A 13706-nucleotide genomic window follows, 5' to 3' on the forward strand; every position below is an offset into this window, starting at 1 on the left:
AGGTCGCTCTTCATCGAAATCATTGCCAGAAAGGGCAATGGGCTAGAGGGAGAAGAAGTTGAAGCAAAGTTCAACAAATTCAAAGACTTCATCAAAGGGTCAATTTCAAATAGAATTCCAAGATGGATTTGGATACGACACGAGGGTGCCTCCACCATTCACATCAATGAGCTTTGATTCTTGGAAATCAAGGATAAAAAATTTTCTTATAATGGACATAGAGCAATGGTTTGCTCTAATGGAAGGCCTTGGAACTCCAAAGAATTCAAAAGGCAAAATTCTCAAGAAAAGCAAATGGAGCAAAGAGCAAATTCAAAGAAGCGAGACCAATGACAAAGTGACCAAGTTATTGGTCAATTTCTTGCCAAACAATATCTTGACTCAAATAAGAGAATTTGAAGACGCCAAGGAGCTATAGAGCAAATTAGCTAAACTCCATGAGGTGCCCTCCACACTATCAAACCAAGAAGAATCCAAAGAGGGTGACTCATTGGATTAAGATTAAAAGGAAAAGGACTCCGAAGTTGAGAGATGCTCAACTTTCAAATGAGAAGAATAAGAAGCTTCATCTTCAAGAATGCAATGAAAAGGGTAAAGAGAGAGCATACTCTTTGTTCCATGTACAAGATAAAGATGAAGAAGTCTCCACCTCTAAGATTGAGGGGGAGCGACATTCGGTGACACCCGACCAAAAAGAAGGAGAAGCTTCTACTTCCGGATCAAGTGAAGAAGAAGAGGATGGGGCAACCTCTATAAGTCAAGCAAAATCAATTGGAGGATCGAGTGTCATCCCTACACGTGAAGGTATAATTAGCTTAATTAAAAATAAAAATTATATTATATATGTTGAGTGTAGGGAACATGGGCACTACAAGAGTAAGTGCCCCAAATTGTTCACACTTGTCATCCTAAGCTCAATGAAGGCTTGTTCACACTTGTCATCCTAGTGGAACCGAGAACATTGAAGATGGGAAGCTCTTGTTGGCTAATCTAGTGTGGGGAGCAGAGCCCCAAGTGAGTTTGGTCTAAGTCGGGAGGGCGGGCTTTAGACGGCTGTCTAATCGGCAAGTCCAATCGGGAGAGTGTGGGAAAAGCCCTGAGTGAGTCGGGTCCGAGCTGGAAGTGTGGCTCTTAGTGGACTGTTCGATCGGTAGGACCAATTCGAAGAGTGCGTCGAGTAGAGCCTTCAGCGAGTCTGGTCTAAGCCAGGAGTGAGGCCCTTAGACGATTGTCCAATTGGCAAGGTTAATCGGGAGAGTGTGGGAAGCAAGCCCCGAGCTAGTCCAGTTCAAGCCGACAGTGGGGTCTTAAAGGGTTGTTTGATCGACAAGGTCAATTGAGAGAATGCGGGGAGCAGAGCCATGAGTAATTCCGATTTGAGCCGAAAGTGGGGTTCTTAGATGGTTGTCTGATCGATAGGATTAATTGAGAGAGTATGAGAAATAGAGCCCTGAGTAAATTTGTTCTGGACCGAAAGTAAAGTTCTTAGAGAGCTATCCAATTGACATGATCAATTAAGAGAGAGTCGGGTTCTACTGGCTACTCTATTTTTTTTATTTTTTATTAATGTGTTTTTTTTACTAACTTTGATTGATATATGTGCTGACCTTGCGCCCCACTAAAGGCCTTTCCTATTCGCTATCCATCCTTTAAACTTCTATTTTTTTTTTTTTGCCTAGGGCTGTAAATGAACCAAACGTTCATGAACAAGCTTGGTGTTCGACTTGGTAAGAATTTGTTTATGTTCATTCAATATACATAAGATTAATTAAACAACACAAGCTTGAACAGCTCGTTAAGCTAAACAAACAAGCTTAAACACGTGTGTTTAGCTCGTTAATGTTCATGAACAATGTTCGTGAATAACGTTCATGAACAATATTCATGAATAACGTTCATGAACAATATTCATGAATAACGTTCATGAACAATATTCACGAACCATATTCATTAATAAAACTCTTTTCAAAATGCTAAATAAACAATAAAATAAAATAAATAAATAAATTTAAATTATCAATCTCAATAACCAATCAAACAACTAAAAGTTTCAAATAATCAAACAACCTTGAATTGAGAGCTTGATAATATCTAAATGAACTAAGCTCAAGCCAAGCTTGAACCAAGCTCAAACCAAACTTGAATTGAGAGCTTGATAACATCTAAACGAACAAAGCTCAAACTAAGTTTCAAACAAGCTCAAGCTCATAAAAAATAAACCAAGCCAAGTTTGAACTCTTATTTCAAAAGTTTGGTTCATTTTAAGCTCGACTTGGTTACCTTATCAAACAAACTTGAACACCCTAAAGCTCAGCTCGACTCGACTTGTTTACAACCTTATTTTTGTCTAACAAATCTCTATATCTTCTCAGGAAATTAACATTGTGATTCATGTATTTGCTATTTAGACCATCAAGATAAATTAAAAAGTATTAGTCAGTATTCTTTAGTTACGCATCATATTTCAAAAAAAAAAAAATCTATAAATTTATTATAACTGAAGATTAAATCATGAGTATCTAAATGATAATTTAAATATGCTACTGCTGCGTCATAACCCCAAGGCATCATTAGTTTATTTTCAAGATAATATAAAACAAATAAATTATGAATAATTATTAATCTTCAGATAATTGAATAGCGGACAGCGAGTGAGGATTGCTCTTAAGAAGGATTGTACTCCTGTTTAAACGAGCATTTTGTTTTTCGGCAAACCAGGACTCGCTTTCTCTATATCTCCCTTTTCGTTTTCTTGGTTGGTTTACCAAATATATCCAACACAAGAAGGCATCATTTTGAAGACCTATTCAACGAGACCACGGACCTAGAGGCAACAAAGGGAAAGAAACGGAAAGAAATAAATCCTCGCACTCTTCTTCATACCTCTCTTGTGATTGGTATCTAGGACCATTCATCTACCCGTCCAGGAATCGAAAACAGTTTTTTTTTTAAACTATTATTTTTGCCTCCTACATGTCTCTCTAATCCCTAATGTTCCGGGCTTTCCGTGGCGGCCACGAACCCACGGGCACCGACGGTTTCGCTCGTCGTCCGGCGGCAACCATCCAAAAAAATGGTAAGCTATCGAAATCTTTCAGTTGAATGTTAAATCTGTCGTTTTGGTTTGGCGGCAGACGAAAGTGGAGCTGCAGGCCATGCGAATGTCATTGCTGGAAGAGAATGCGAAACTTTTCACTACATTCGTTTGATCGGGAAATAATTGTGTAAAAAAATATAGAGAGTATGCTGCTTTCTAGTTCATTTTTATTTATTTCTATTTTTTTTTAAAAAAAAAAAAATCTTATTATTATTGAGAGAAGGAAGACAGCGCTGTCGTCGGCTCATAATTGTCCACGAGTCGGTTCCGGACGCCAAACAAGGTCTCGAAGAAGAGCGGCAGGGAGCGAGCGAGCGAGGTCGACTGGGGCATGGCTGCCGCTTCCTCCTCAGTGCTCTTCCCTTCCTCCCGCTTGCGAGGATTTCACGGTCATACGCTCGCTCTCCGGCTACCTCCCCGCCCCTCGTTCCTCAGCTCTGGCTCTTCCCGATGGCTCCGGGTGTCCGCCTCGGCCTCGGTCTCGGTCTCCGTTGATCCGGTGAGTTTCTTCTCGATACCTAAATTGAAATTTTTTCCCGTGATCAATAAGCTTCTTATTCATCCTCAAAACTTTTTGCAATATTTCCAACTGAGATCCCGGGGCATGATTCAAAAAAAGACTTTATGGTAGAAAATTAACCTTTAATTCGTCATTTTATCCATTTTGTATGTCGGGTCTTTGTGAAGTAAATAAATAGAAGAGCTAGGAATGGCGATTGTGTTCTGTGGTCTGAAAGAGAAGATTTGAAGAAGCATTTGTTCTTTCTATTATATATAATGAGTATTTGAAGTTAGGAAAAATGATTTTTTTTTCTCTCCAATTTAGAATAGATTGAAATACTCACATGGAAGGGACGGCCATTTTGATGTTTCATAGTTCATTTGGCAAATTACTTCTCAGGCTAACTTTTAGCTATTCCTGTTTCTGCTAGAGAGTCTACCATATTACACCGCACTTTTTCTTGGTTTTTTAGGTTTCTAATGAATGCGGCAAATACATTAGATATCCTATCTGTTAAAAGAAACAAAACCTTTTTTTCCTGCAAAAGTGATACTATTTTTTTTATATGGTGGCATCTCATGATAATTTATATGCCTAATTTGCACTTTCACACAATGTTGGATGTACTTTCTGAAAGAGAATCCTTTCAGGAAACCAAAGCTCAACGAGATGACTTGAGGAACATTCCGTTGCTTTCCTGCCCAATTTGCTACGAGCCTTTAATAAGAAAAGGGCCTTCAGGTTTTAACGTGTATGGAGGATTCGATGTGTTTTCAGTTGGACACATCAGTGGTTACTTGGTATATTAAGATTTTGTTCTTGTACTGCAGTCCTTCGATATACAGGTCTGGTTTCAAGTGCCCAAAATGTAACAAATCATTCAGTAGCAAAGATGTCTACTTGGATCTAACTGTCACTTCTGGGACAACTGAGTACAGTGAGTTCAAGCCTGCTAGAACTGAGTTATTTAGGTAACACAATTTCTAAATCTCCGATGATGTTTTGAATGAATTAAATAACACATATATAAAATTATTTAGTTTTTATGCACTAGAACATGACAGTTACTAAGGAAATTAGAATACTGAAGGATATCATAAGTTACCATTTAGATGGTGAAAATTAAGAACTCAAGTTGTTTCTGTCATTAAGAATTATCAAGATATTGATAGTGCACAAAAGAAAAATATTGGATGTTTGAGATAGCTTTATATAGGTATACCTTAAGTTTTTCATCCGTGGAGTGTGGTACATGCCAACAGCCTAACTACATTTACTTAAGAGATTTTCCCAGTGGGATGAGAAAAAGATATTCCAATTGTGGACTTCCTTCCTTAAGGTTCCCTGAATTGTTCAAGATTAAGAACTAACATGACAATGTACCTTTTGAGGTCAGGTTAATAGTTTAATTCTTGTGTACACTTGAGTTTGGAAGTTTTGAATGAAATAAACATTTGCCACAACCTGTTAGATCCTAATATTGCTCTAATGGGTGGTTGTAAAGCATCTTTCAATTTGATCATGCTATATCTACCATCTTGTTTTGTATCCTTAGGAGCCCTCTTGTTTCATTTCTCTATGAAAGAGGATGGCGTCAGAACTTCAATCGAAGTGGGTTTCCAGGTCCTGATGAAGAGGTAAATTATTCACCTTGTTCTATGAAAGAACATTCATCTTATTGGTCCCTTTCTCTTTGATCATGTTTCAAAACTATATTTAAAAGGTAAAATCTTCTCACTTCAAAGAACCATGTTTTTCACGATAACCTAAAACTCTAACGAACCACATAATCATGGTTGATGTTTTTGAATTTTACATTGCCAAATTATTGTTGTCTGATTGGCTTGGCAGTTCAACATGGCTCAAGAATACTTCAAGCCTGTCAAAGGTGGTTTGCTCATTGATGTTAGTTGCGGCAGTGGCTTGTTTTCGAGGAAATTTGCAAAATCTGGTTCTTATTCGGCTGTAGTTGCACTGGATTTTTCTGAGAATATGCTTCGCCAATGCTATGAGTTCATTAAACAAGATGATACACTTTTGACAACGTAAGCATTTTCTTCAACATGTATAGCATAATGTTTTTATCCAAAACTTTACTAACACGGCGCAAGTTTTGAGGTAATATCTTTTACTTCTTGTCTATCCACAAGTGCAAGCTTTCTAATTGAATCAATATACTATGGGGTCATCTGTTCCCTACTTGATAACTGTTAACCACCTATGCATTAGCTCCATGGCCAAATCTTTCAAATTTGACATCCATTCAAATATAGTTAAAAGAAATAAATGAAATATCTGCCTCATGTCATGCTCCCAAATAGCATTGCTTGCTCCATCATCCAAGTACTGTGAAGTTAAAAGACTCTTCTAGCAATCAAATTTCTGCTCTTCTTTTTTGGTTGAATTACATAATTTATACCAAAATCCTTTACAATTTTTTGGCTATGTACAAGATGTTCTTGATGAAATAAATTAAACTCGGACTTAGGAATTGTTAGTTGTCCTGCAACATTTTAGGATGGTTACCATTGTCTAGGGTTACTATATGCTATTTAATAGTTCATAGCTGTTTCTTTTTCCACAGATTAGTAATTAAATGAGTTAATACTGACTTGAAGGACAGTTTATTAATTAGTTGTTTCTAAAAAACATTTTTCCTACTTTGCTTTGAAATTAGTGCAAAAGTATTGTGGGATACACATGCTTGCCTCTGATGCATCGAATGTTGTTAAACACATTTTCAGGAACCTTGCTCTTGTAAGAGCAGATGTGTCGAGGCTTCCTTTTGCATCTGGTTCTGTTGATGCCGTTCATGCTGGTGCTGCATTGCATTGCTGGCCTTCTCCTTCCAATGCGGTAATCATCAATTTGTCTGTATGTCTAGTAGTTTATCATATGCCAATTCAAATCTACAGAATTTTGATGAAATAAAATTAGGGAAGTCATGCAGATTATGTTGATGTTGAATGCCCCAAACATATGGCATTCTGAATTTGAATGAGCTTTTTTATTGCGACGTCTCTGTTCGTACAATTTCAAAAATGTTTTAAATTTCTTTGGCAATTATCAAAATCGATGTAGATTTTGCAATTCAATGGATACTTCTTGTTTTAGCTCTGTTTCTCAAATAACTTGAGATTTAATCTTTGTCACCAGGTTGCTGAAATAAGCCGGGTACTAAGAAGTGGCGGTGTTTTTGTCGGAACGACCTTTTTATCATCTCCAATCAATACACCATTGCCTTTCACGGCATTGCGGCCGTTAAGACAGGTACACTCAAACCATCTCTTATCCCTGTTGCTTTGCCTAGAAAGCTAGCTAATTGTTCAATAATCTTCTAGTTTTTTATGCAAGAGAGCAACAGCTATACCTATTTCACTGAGAAAGAAATTGAAGACTTGTGCAAATCTTGCGGACTCGTTAATTACTCAAGCACAGTGAGGCGAGCTTTTATCATGTTTTCCGCACAGAAACCGTAATGCAATGGTAATTGCCCTGGTTCACCCAAACAGCAACAGCAGCAAACTTTATGTTGCATTTAGCATTAGAATCATATGACGCATCCATATAATAAATACAAAGCAACATACATGTTATAACACCAATAGATATACTATTCATCCATTTCATACTTTGTAACTAATGTAAGAATAGTTTTTCATGACTTGGAACCGTGTTTGTATATTTCATATGTATTATTTTGGCTTCCTTGGACATGTGCTAATTGGAAATGATCTGTAAGATTGCCACACATTTTTAATATCATGTTTTCTATACAATGATCGACTAAAAAAAATATTATGTATCATGCTCTCCTCTAACGTTATTGCTTCAAAAATATTTCACTAATATTCTCTATAGTTTAGACGGTTTCGAAGGTCCAGGTAATGGTGCAGCATTAGTTACTTTTTCAATTTCTTAGATATATATCTGAGGATGGAGTTTCAATTTTGATGAATTAATGAATAATTTTTTTTTAATGAATTATTGTGAATCTAAGAATATTGGGTTGATAGGTTATTTTTTATAAATATTTTTTTGATTTATTCTAGTGGTCGGTGGAAAATTTAGATTGAGATAGATTGATTATAATAAAAAAAAAATTATTGAATAAGGATGGGAAATATAAAATTTATTATATAACATATATCTTCTCACAATAGATCGAACCATTTGGTATATTAAAAATTTAGTATATAAAATTTGCGATTTAGGGCATCGAATCACTCTTAATTTTGAATGGCGTGGTGATTTCAGATTGAGCCAAGTGGAATTGTGATGAGGTCCACCATTTTATATATATATTTATTATCAGGTTTAATTTAGAATTTGGTCAGTAACGTCTATTATCCCTCCACCAAATGGATAAATCTCAATCTTTAATCCTCGTCTTTATTTATTTTTTGAATGGAGACGTTGTGAAAGAGTCAACCAAGGGGTAACTCTCTGCCACGATCTATTTCTCCATCTTCTTGCCCTCAAAATTTATTTAACTTATTTCTCCTTCTCAGGCCTCTGGCTTGAAGACATGGTGGCGTTGCGCACATCGCCGAACATTTTGGTGATCGTCACCATTATTTCTGTCTGCTCTGTCTGCTCTGCTCTTTCTGCATTTCGTGAAACGGCGACTTCAGGTACAAAAATTTCTCTCCTTTTGATTCTTGAGATGGAGAATGAAAGTTCCCTCAGACAAAGATAACTTCTTTGTCCAGTTTCTGCAAACAGGAAGATGTTTTGGTAGAAAAAAGGCTACTTTTTCTTAGTCTTGTTCATCTTGTTTCAATGAATTGATCTTGGAAGTTTTTTTTCTTTACGGGATCTTTATTTGTTGTATGTAACTGCATTTATATCGCACAGCATTTTGTTAAAAAGAAAAACAGGAAAGACAAGATTTGAGATGTTTCATGGACTGAAATAAATAGAAGGCCTTCTTTCCGTTGACATTTAATATTTTTCTTACATAAACTGCAGCAAAACTCTTGATCACCACACAAAAGAGATCCATGTTAGAACAGAACAAGTCCTTCATTTTGGCCGCTGAGAGGACTCACAGAAGAGATCCCCTGAATGCATTCAGATTCTACACCGATGGCTGGAACATCAGCAATCGCCACTACTTGGCCGTGAGTCTGGCTGGAACATCAACAATTTCTTTCTTCCAACATCTTTTCAATTTCTTACAGACTTTCGATTGCAGTCGGTCGGATTCTCTGCTGCTCCCCTGTTTTCCATCAGCGTCGTTTGGTTGCTTGTCTTCGGCCTGGCCTTGGCCCTCATCTGCTGCTGCTACTACTGCTTCCCAAAACAGAGCCACTCTTTCTACTCCCGCACAACTCATGCACTCTCCTTCATTCTCCTCATCCTCTTCACAGTTCTCACAGTGTAAGCTCGAATCCTTTTCATCGGTCCGACAATTTAACTCGTCAAGAATCGATCTTGACTTGGTTTGCATCCAGAATTGGGTGTGCCATTTTGTTCGATGGCCAGAGAAACTTCCACAGAAGCACATCCAGAACTTTGGATTTCATCGAGGGGCAGTCCAACTCCACCGTCTTCAACCTCAGAAACTTCTCCAGCGACTTGATGAAAGCCGAGAACGTTGGGGTTGGCCAAGCCTCTCTCTCATCGGATCAGAAAGCCAGAATTGATTCGGTTGTTCGGAGAGTCCATCGAGCTGCAGATCAAGTTTCTTCCAAGACATCCGAAAATACGAACAAGATCAGAAACTATCTAGACAAAGTGAACGCGCTGCTGTTCAGAAGTATTTTCGATCTCATTGCAGTCATTTAATCTTCGTGTTGAATTTTGCAGGCATGTTATACTGATCGTAACTGTGGCTGCTCTGCTTCTCTTGGCTGTTCTTGGATTAAGTAAGACTCCATTAACTTCAAGATCAAGTTCTACAGCCTGAAGAATAAAAAAAAAATATATATGATCTTTGTTCTTGGTTTTGTTTTTGTTGCAGCATTTTCAATACTTGGAATGAGATCTCTTGTGTATATGTAAGTATTATTATGATTTTTTCCAGAACAATATCTTGATTACTGATTTCTTCTTTGAGTATTTGCAGATTAGTGATAGTTGGATGGCTGCTTGTGGCAGCAACATTTTTTTTGAGTGGCCTCTTTCTCCTCTTCCACAAGTCAGTCTCCGATCATACTTTGCATTGTCTCCTCAAAAGTTGCTAAATTTGTCGAATCTATGATTACAGTGCAATCTCTGATACGTGCTTGGCCATGGACGAGTGGGCGGTGCATCCGCAGGAGCATTCCGCCATGGACGACATCCTCCCCTGCGTCGACGAGGCCACCGCCGGCGCCTCCCTCGACCAGAGCAAGCAAGTCACCTTCGAGCTTGTCGACGTGGTCAACCGCGTCATAGTCAACGTCTCCAACGTCAACTACCCTCCCAACTTCCAGCCCCTCTACTACAACCAGTCCGGCCCGTTGGTTCCCCTCCTCTGCAACCCCTTCAACACTGACCTCACCAACCGGACCTGCCTCGCCGGAGAACTCAGCTTCGACGACGCGGCGCGCGTCTGGTCAAAGTACGTGTGCCGAGTCAGGACAGCCAACGGGTTCGACACGTGCTGGACCGTCGGCCGCCTGACGCCGGCGATGTATCGCCAGATGACGTCAGCGACGGAGGTGGGCTCTGGGCTTTACATGTACGGGGCGTTCCTTGTTGGTCTGGTGGACTGTAGCTTCGTGCGGGCGGCGTTTAGGTCGATAAGCGTCCGGAATTGCCCGGGTTTGGGCCGGTACAGCAAGCGGGTCTACGAAGGGTTAGTGGTGGCGTCTGCCGCCGTCATGGCGGCTCTGGTGGACTGGGTGGTCCTGGCGCGGTCGAGATGGCGGCGCACGTTTGAGAAGAAGGTTGCTGCTCGATCGCAGCGAGAACAATTGGAGTTACAGAGGAAGAACTTGTTACAAAGTCAAGAAGAAGATTAATAGTTTGTACTCGTGATTATGTTAATGGTGTTGATTTGTAATTATTAGCTTGTCCTAAAGATCGAAAATTCTCAAAAATTCTCAGAAAACCCCATAAAGATCGAAAATTCTCAAAAATTCAAGCCGACATGCCTCCTCTCGTCGCTCGCCGGCGCTTCCTCCTCGATTCCGTCGTCTCATTACGCAGCCTGGCGAAGACCCCCACCATGGGCGCCGTGTTGTACGTGCACGCCTCCGTCTGCATGTAGTTCCCCCTCCGGTCCTCGAACGCGTCGCCGCCGTCCGGGCCGCCCACGATCGCCCCCGCCACCACGTTCGGATTGGGTCCCCGCCGCCCGAACCACGCGTCGTACCCCTGCGCGCACCCGATGAAGCCCTTCTCCTCCTTGTGCGGCGCCGTCGACGCCGCCCGGTGGTGCACCCTTCTGGGAAACCGTGGTCCGAAGCCCACCAAGTAGCTGAGCCCCATCGGGTTGTCTCCGAGGATGTAGTCGGCCTGGCCCCTCGCCAGGCCCATCAGGTCTCGCGGGCCCACCGGACCTCGCGAGCAGAGCAGGGCCCGCCCCCCGGAGGCGGCGAGGCCATCGGAGACGACGGCCAGCAGGAAGGCGGCGCCGGCCGCGTACTGCAGGTTGTTCCAGGGGCGGACGAAGAGGAGGCCGCCGGGGGTGCGGGCGACGTTGCTGCCGGAATTCATGGAGAGGCAGGCGCAGAGGAAGTGGTCGGCGTTGGATTTGTACTGCTCCAGCGTGCTCTTCTCCTTCCCCTGGAGCCGCAGCTCGCGCCTCCCTTCATCCATCAGCAGCTGCTCATGAAGCACAAAATTTCACTTTACCCCCTGATGTTTCTGATTTTGCAGGGATTCAGAATTTCAAAATTGATAGAATATATAAATTTTTTGTTTGCATATCTCGATAGAAATCGATATGAATAAAAAAGTTTCATTTCGATCTATTTATTTAAATTTGATAAATTGAATTAATTAAGGAATTGCATGCAAATTAAGTGAAGTATCTATCGTCCTTTGTGAACTTTGCATGCGAATGAAGTGAAGTCTAGTCCATCGTTGAACGATGTACCTTGGAAGCAAGAATTTGGACGCCGGCGTATTTGATGTCCCAGCTAAACTCGGCGACGGCCCAGGCGGCGCCGCCCAACTCGTACGCCTTCTCCACCACGTAGTCCAAGTACTCCGCCCTCCCCGTCGCCCGGTACAACCACAGCGCCGCCCACAGCAGCTCGTCCCCGTACCCGCTCCTCGACGGGTAGTAGCCCGCCGCCTCCGCCACGCTCTCATGGTACCTCCCCCTGTACTTGTCCCCGAACTCAAAAAGCTGCAATTTTTTTTTTGTTTTTATTCTGATCGATCGAGGATTATTAATCCGCGCAGAGGGAGATCGATCGAAAGCGGTGCGGATTGATTGATTTGTTAATTAGTTAATTACCTGTTGAGCGTGGTGGAGCAGGAGGTGGGAGTAATGCGGATTGCTCTGCTTGAAGACGATCGCGGCGGCCGCCATGGCTGCCGCCGTCTCCGCCGCCACATCCGATCCGGGGTTCTCCGCGTCGACCTTGAAGGCCTGCCGGGACGTGGTCATGTCTTCGGGCCTCTGCCAGCAATAGTGATCCGTGTCTCCATCTCCGACCTGATCGTCCGATTCGAGAATAAATTTACTCCGAATTCGAAGGCAGCTGATCGACTAGAGAGAATACCTGAACCCAGAGAACGTTGGGGTGAGTGTGAGCCTTGATGAAGTAATCCGTGCCCCACTTGATCGCCTCCATGGCGTGCTCCAACTCGCCTGCCGCCGCCATCGCGCCGCCGTACTCGACGACGCTCCACGACAGCATGGTGATGGTGAAGGCCATCGGCAGGCCGAACTTGACGTTGTCGCCGGCGTCGTAGTACCCTCCGACCAAATCGACCTATGCCACGCAAAGCACCGAGGTGAGGAACCGAAATCAACAATCACGCATCGCGCGTTGCACTCCATGACCGGAAGTCGGAGGAGGAGAAAGAAAGGCACGCACTCCTTGCTCGATGCCGTCGAGGAGACCGGAGTGGCCACGCCAGGCGACGCGCTGGTTGTAAGGGAGGTGGCCGGAGCGCTGCGCCTCGAAGTAGAGGAGGCTCTTCGACAGGGCCTCGCCGTAGTCGAACCCCGAAACACCGGAACCGGCCGGAACTACCGCATTCAGCAAAATAAGCGCAAATGGCACGAGAATTACGGCAAAAATCTCGCCTTTTGCTGCATTTCCTTCTGTCGATCTCGTAACCATTGCGAAAACCTGAAGAAAACAGAGGATCGGTGTGATTATTATTATTTATATATATTAACAATCATAAAAAAGAAGGCTGCACCAGGAAGAAGAGAGGCATTCCTTGGAAGCACCCTCCTCACCAAATCTCTGGAATTCCATATTTCAATAATTCTGAATATTAATTCCCCCTTTTTCGCTCTCACTCAGGTTGGTGCGCTGCCCCGCCGTTGGGCTCTTGCCATATTTAGCTCGCTGCGTTAAAAGATGACGGAATTATCTGCCATCGTTGATAACCTTAACAAAGCAAGGACAATATAATGGCTTCATCATACTGACGAAAAAAAAAGGGATTTCCGTTGCCCGGACTCGAACCCGGGTCTCTCGGGTGAGAGCCGAGTATCCTAACCAACTAGACTACAACGGATTGTTGAACTGAACGATGGTGTTTATTAATTGTAGTTAATTTTTCATAGATCTGACAAAGATAGCCTTTCTTATCACACTCAGTAGTATCTGTGTATGCTGTTTTGGAGATTTGAACTCCAATTTATATTTGATAAATGGATGTGCAAGACTGGTAAGATTCTTGGCACTCCTTATCAACTACTTGTATCTGATGTTAACTCAGAGCTTCACTTTTCGAAGATTCAATATTTGTAGGATTTTGCCAAGAAGCTTTTCCCCATGGTGTTTTTATTTTTGTTTTTTTTTTGTTCCTACCTTAGTTTCAATCTCCAAAGATGCTTAGAGTGCCATTCTGCTTGTAGGCTACAAGGTTTAAGCCGTATTTTAAAATGTTTGGAGCACGATTTAAAGCAGGGATTGACTCTGAGAAACTCCAGTAGGTGTGCATAAAAAGCTTGCACTTATGTGTGTTCCGGTCAAATATTGTGAT

At 41.9% G+C, this 13706-nt stretch overlaps 3 protein-coding genes and 1 non-coding gene across 4 annotated transcripts; 2 read left to right on the forward strand and 2 right to left on the reverse strand.

Annotated features, from left to right (window-relative positions):
- Nucleotides 1–2836: 2836 nt before the first annotated feature.
- Nucleotides 2837–7378, forward strand: LOC121970900 (uncharacterized methyltransferase At2g41040, chloroplastic-like). The gene is made up of 9 exons (XM_042521898.1): nt 2837–3076; nt 3321–3596; nt 4250–4350; nt 4430–4570; nt 5155–5236; nt 5451–5644; nt 6344–6455; nt 6756–6869; nt 6941–7378. The coding sequence occupies exons 2-9, from the start codon at nt 3429–3431 to the stop codon at nt 7076–7078; spliced, it is 1050 nt and encodes a 349-aa protein (XP_042377832.1). The 5' UTR covers nt 2837–3076; nt 3321–3428; the 3' UTR covers nt 7079–7378.
- Nucleotides 7379–8107: 729 nt separating this feature from the next.
- On the forward strand, nt 8108–10601 carry LOC121972729. The gene is made up of 8 exons (XM_042524372.1): nt 8108–8233; nt 8571–8722; nt 8797–8981; nt 9056–9338; nt 9411–9469; nt 9565–9615; nt 9670–9741; nt 9811–10601. Exons 1-8 carry the CDS (start codon nt 8128–8130, stop codon nt 10547–10549), a joined length of 1647 nt encoding a protein of 548 aa, XP_042380306.1. The 5' UTR covers nt 8108–8127; the 3' UTR covers nt 10550–10601.
- A 66-nt stretch (nt 10602–10667) lies between these two features.
- LOC121972730 (endoglucanase 11-like) lies at nt 10668–12829 on the reverse strand. The gene is made up of 5 exons (XM_042524373.1): nt 12581–12829; nt 12263–12475; nt 11995–12195; nt 11629–11883; nt 10668–11354 (listed from the first exon to the last, which is right to left on the reverse strand). The coding sequence occupies exons 1-5, from the start codon at nt 12827–12829 to the stop codon at nt 10668–10670; spliced, it is 1605 nt and encodes a 534-aa protein (XP_042380307.1).
- Nucleotides 12830–13162: 333 nt separating this feature from the next.
- Nucleotides 13163–13235, reverse strand: TRNAE-CUC. The gene has a single exon. It is a non-coding gene; the product is annotated as a tRNA-Glu (tRNA).
- Nucleotides 13236–13706: the final 471 nt, after the last annotated feature.

The sequence above is a fragment of the Zingiber officinale genome, chromosome 4A (assembly GCF_018446385.1).
Source record: "Zingiber officinale cultivar Zhangliang chromosome 4A, Zo_v1.1, whole genome shotgun sequence".
NCBI lineage: Eukaryota > Viridiplantae > Streptophyta > Magnoliopsida > Zingiberales > Zingiberaceae > Zingiber > Zingiber officinale.

What these genes read in the sequence shown, in the direction of transcription:
- LOC121970900 (XM_042521898.1), top strand. Translation starts at nt 3,429, where the DNA reads ATGGCTGCCGCTTCCTCCTCAGTGCTCTTCCCTTCCTCCCGCTTGCGA. An exon ending in TTCCAGGTCCTGATGAAGAG is followed by an intron (nt 5,237 to 5,450) that starts GTAAATTATTCA and finishes TTGGCTTGGCAG; the next exon opens with TTCAACATGGCTCAAGAATA. An exon ending in CATTGCGGCCGTTAAGACAG is followed by an intron (nt 6,870 to 6,940) that starts GTACACTCAAAC and finishes ATAATCTTCTAG; the next exon opens with TTTTTTATGCAAGAGAGCAA.
- LOC121972729 (XM_042524372.1), top strand. Translation starts at nt 8,128, where the DNA reads ATGGTGGCGTTGCGCACATCGCCGAACATTTTGGTGATCGTCACCATT. An exon ending in GCAATCGCCACTACTTGGCC is followed by an intron (nt 8,723 to 8,796) that starts GTGAGTCTGGCT and finishes TTTCGATTGCAG; the next exon opens with TCGGTCGGATTCTCTGCTGC. An exon ending in CTCTTTCTCCTCTTCCACAA is followed by an intron (nt 9,742 to 9,810) that starts GTCAGTCTCCGA and finishes CTATGATTACAG; the next exon opens with TGCAATCTCTGATACGTGCT.
- LOC121972730 (XM_042524373.1), bottom strand. Translation starts at nt 12,829, where the DNA reads ATGGTTACGAGATCGACAGAAGGAAATGCAGCAAAAGGCGAGATTTTT. An exon ending in TCGACGGCATCGAGCAAGGA is followed by an intron (nt 12,476 to 12,580) that starts GTGCGTGCCTTT and finishes TGCGTGGCATAG; the next exon opens with GTCGATTTGGTCGGAGGGTA. An exon ending in TGCTCCACCACGCTCAACAG is followed by an intron (nt 11,884 to 11,994) that starts GTAATTAACTAA and finishes AAAAAATTGCAG; the next exon opens with CTTTTTGAGTTCGGGGACAA.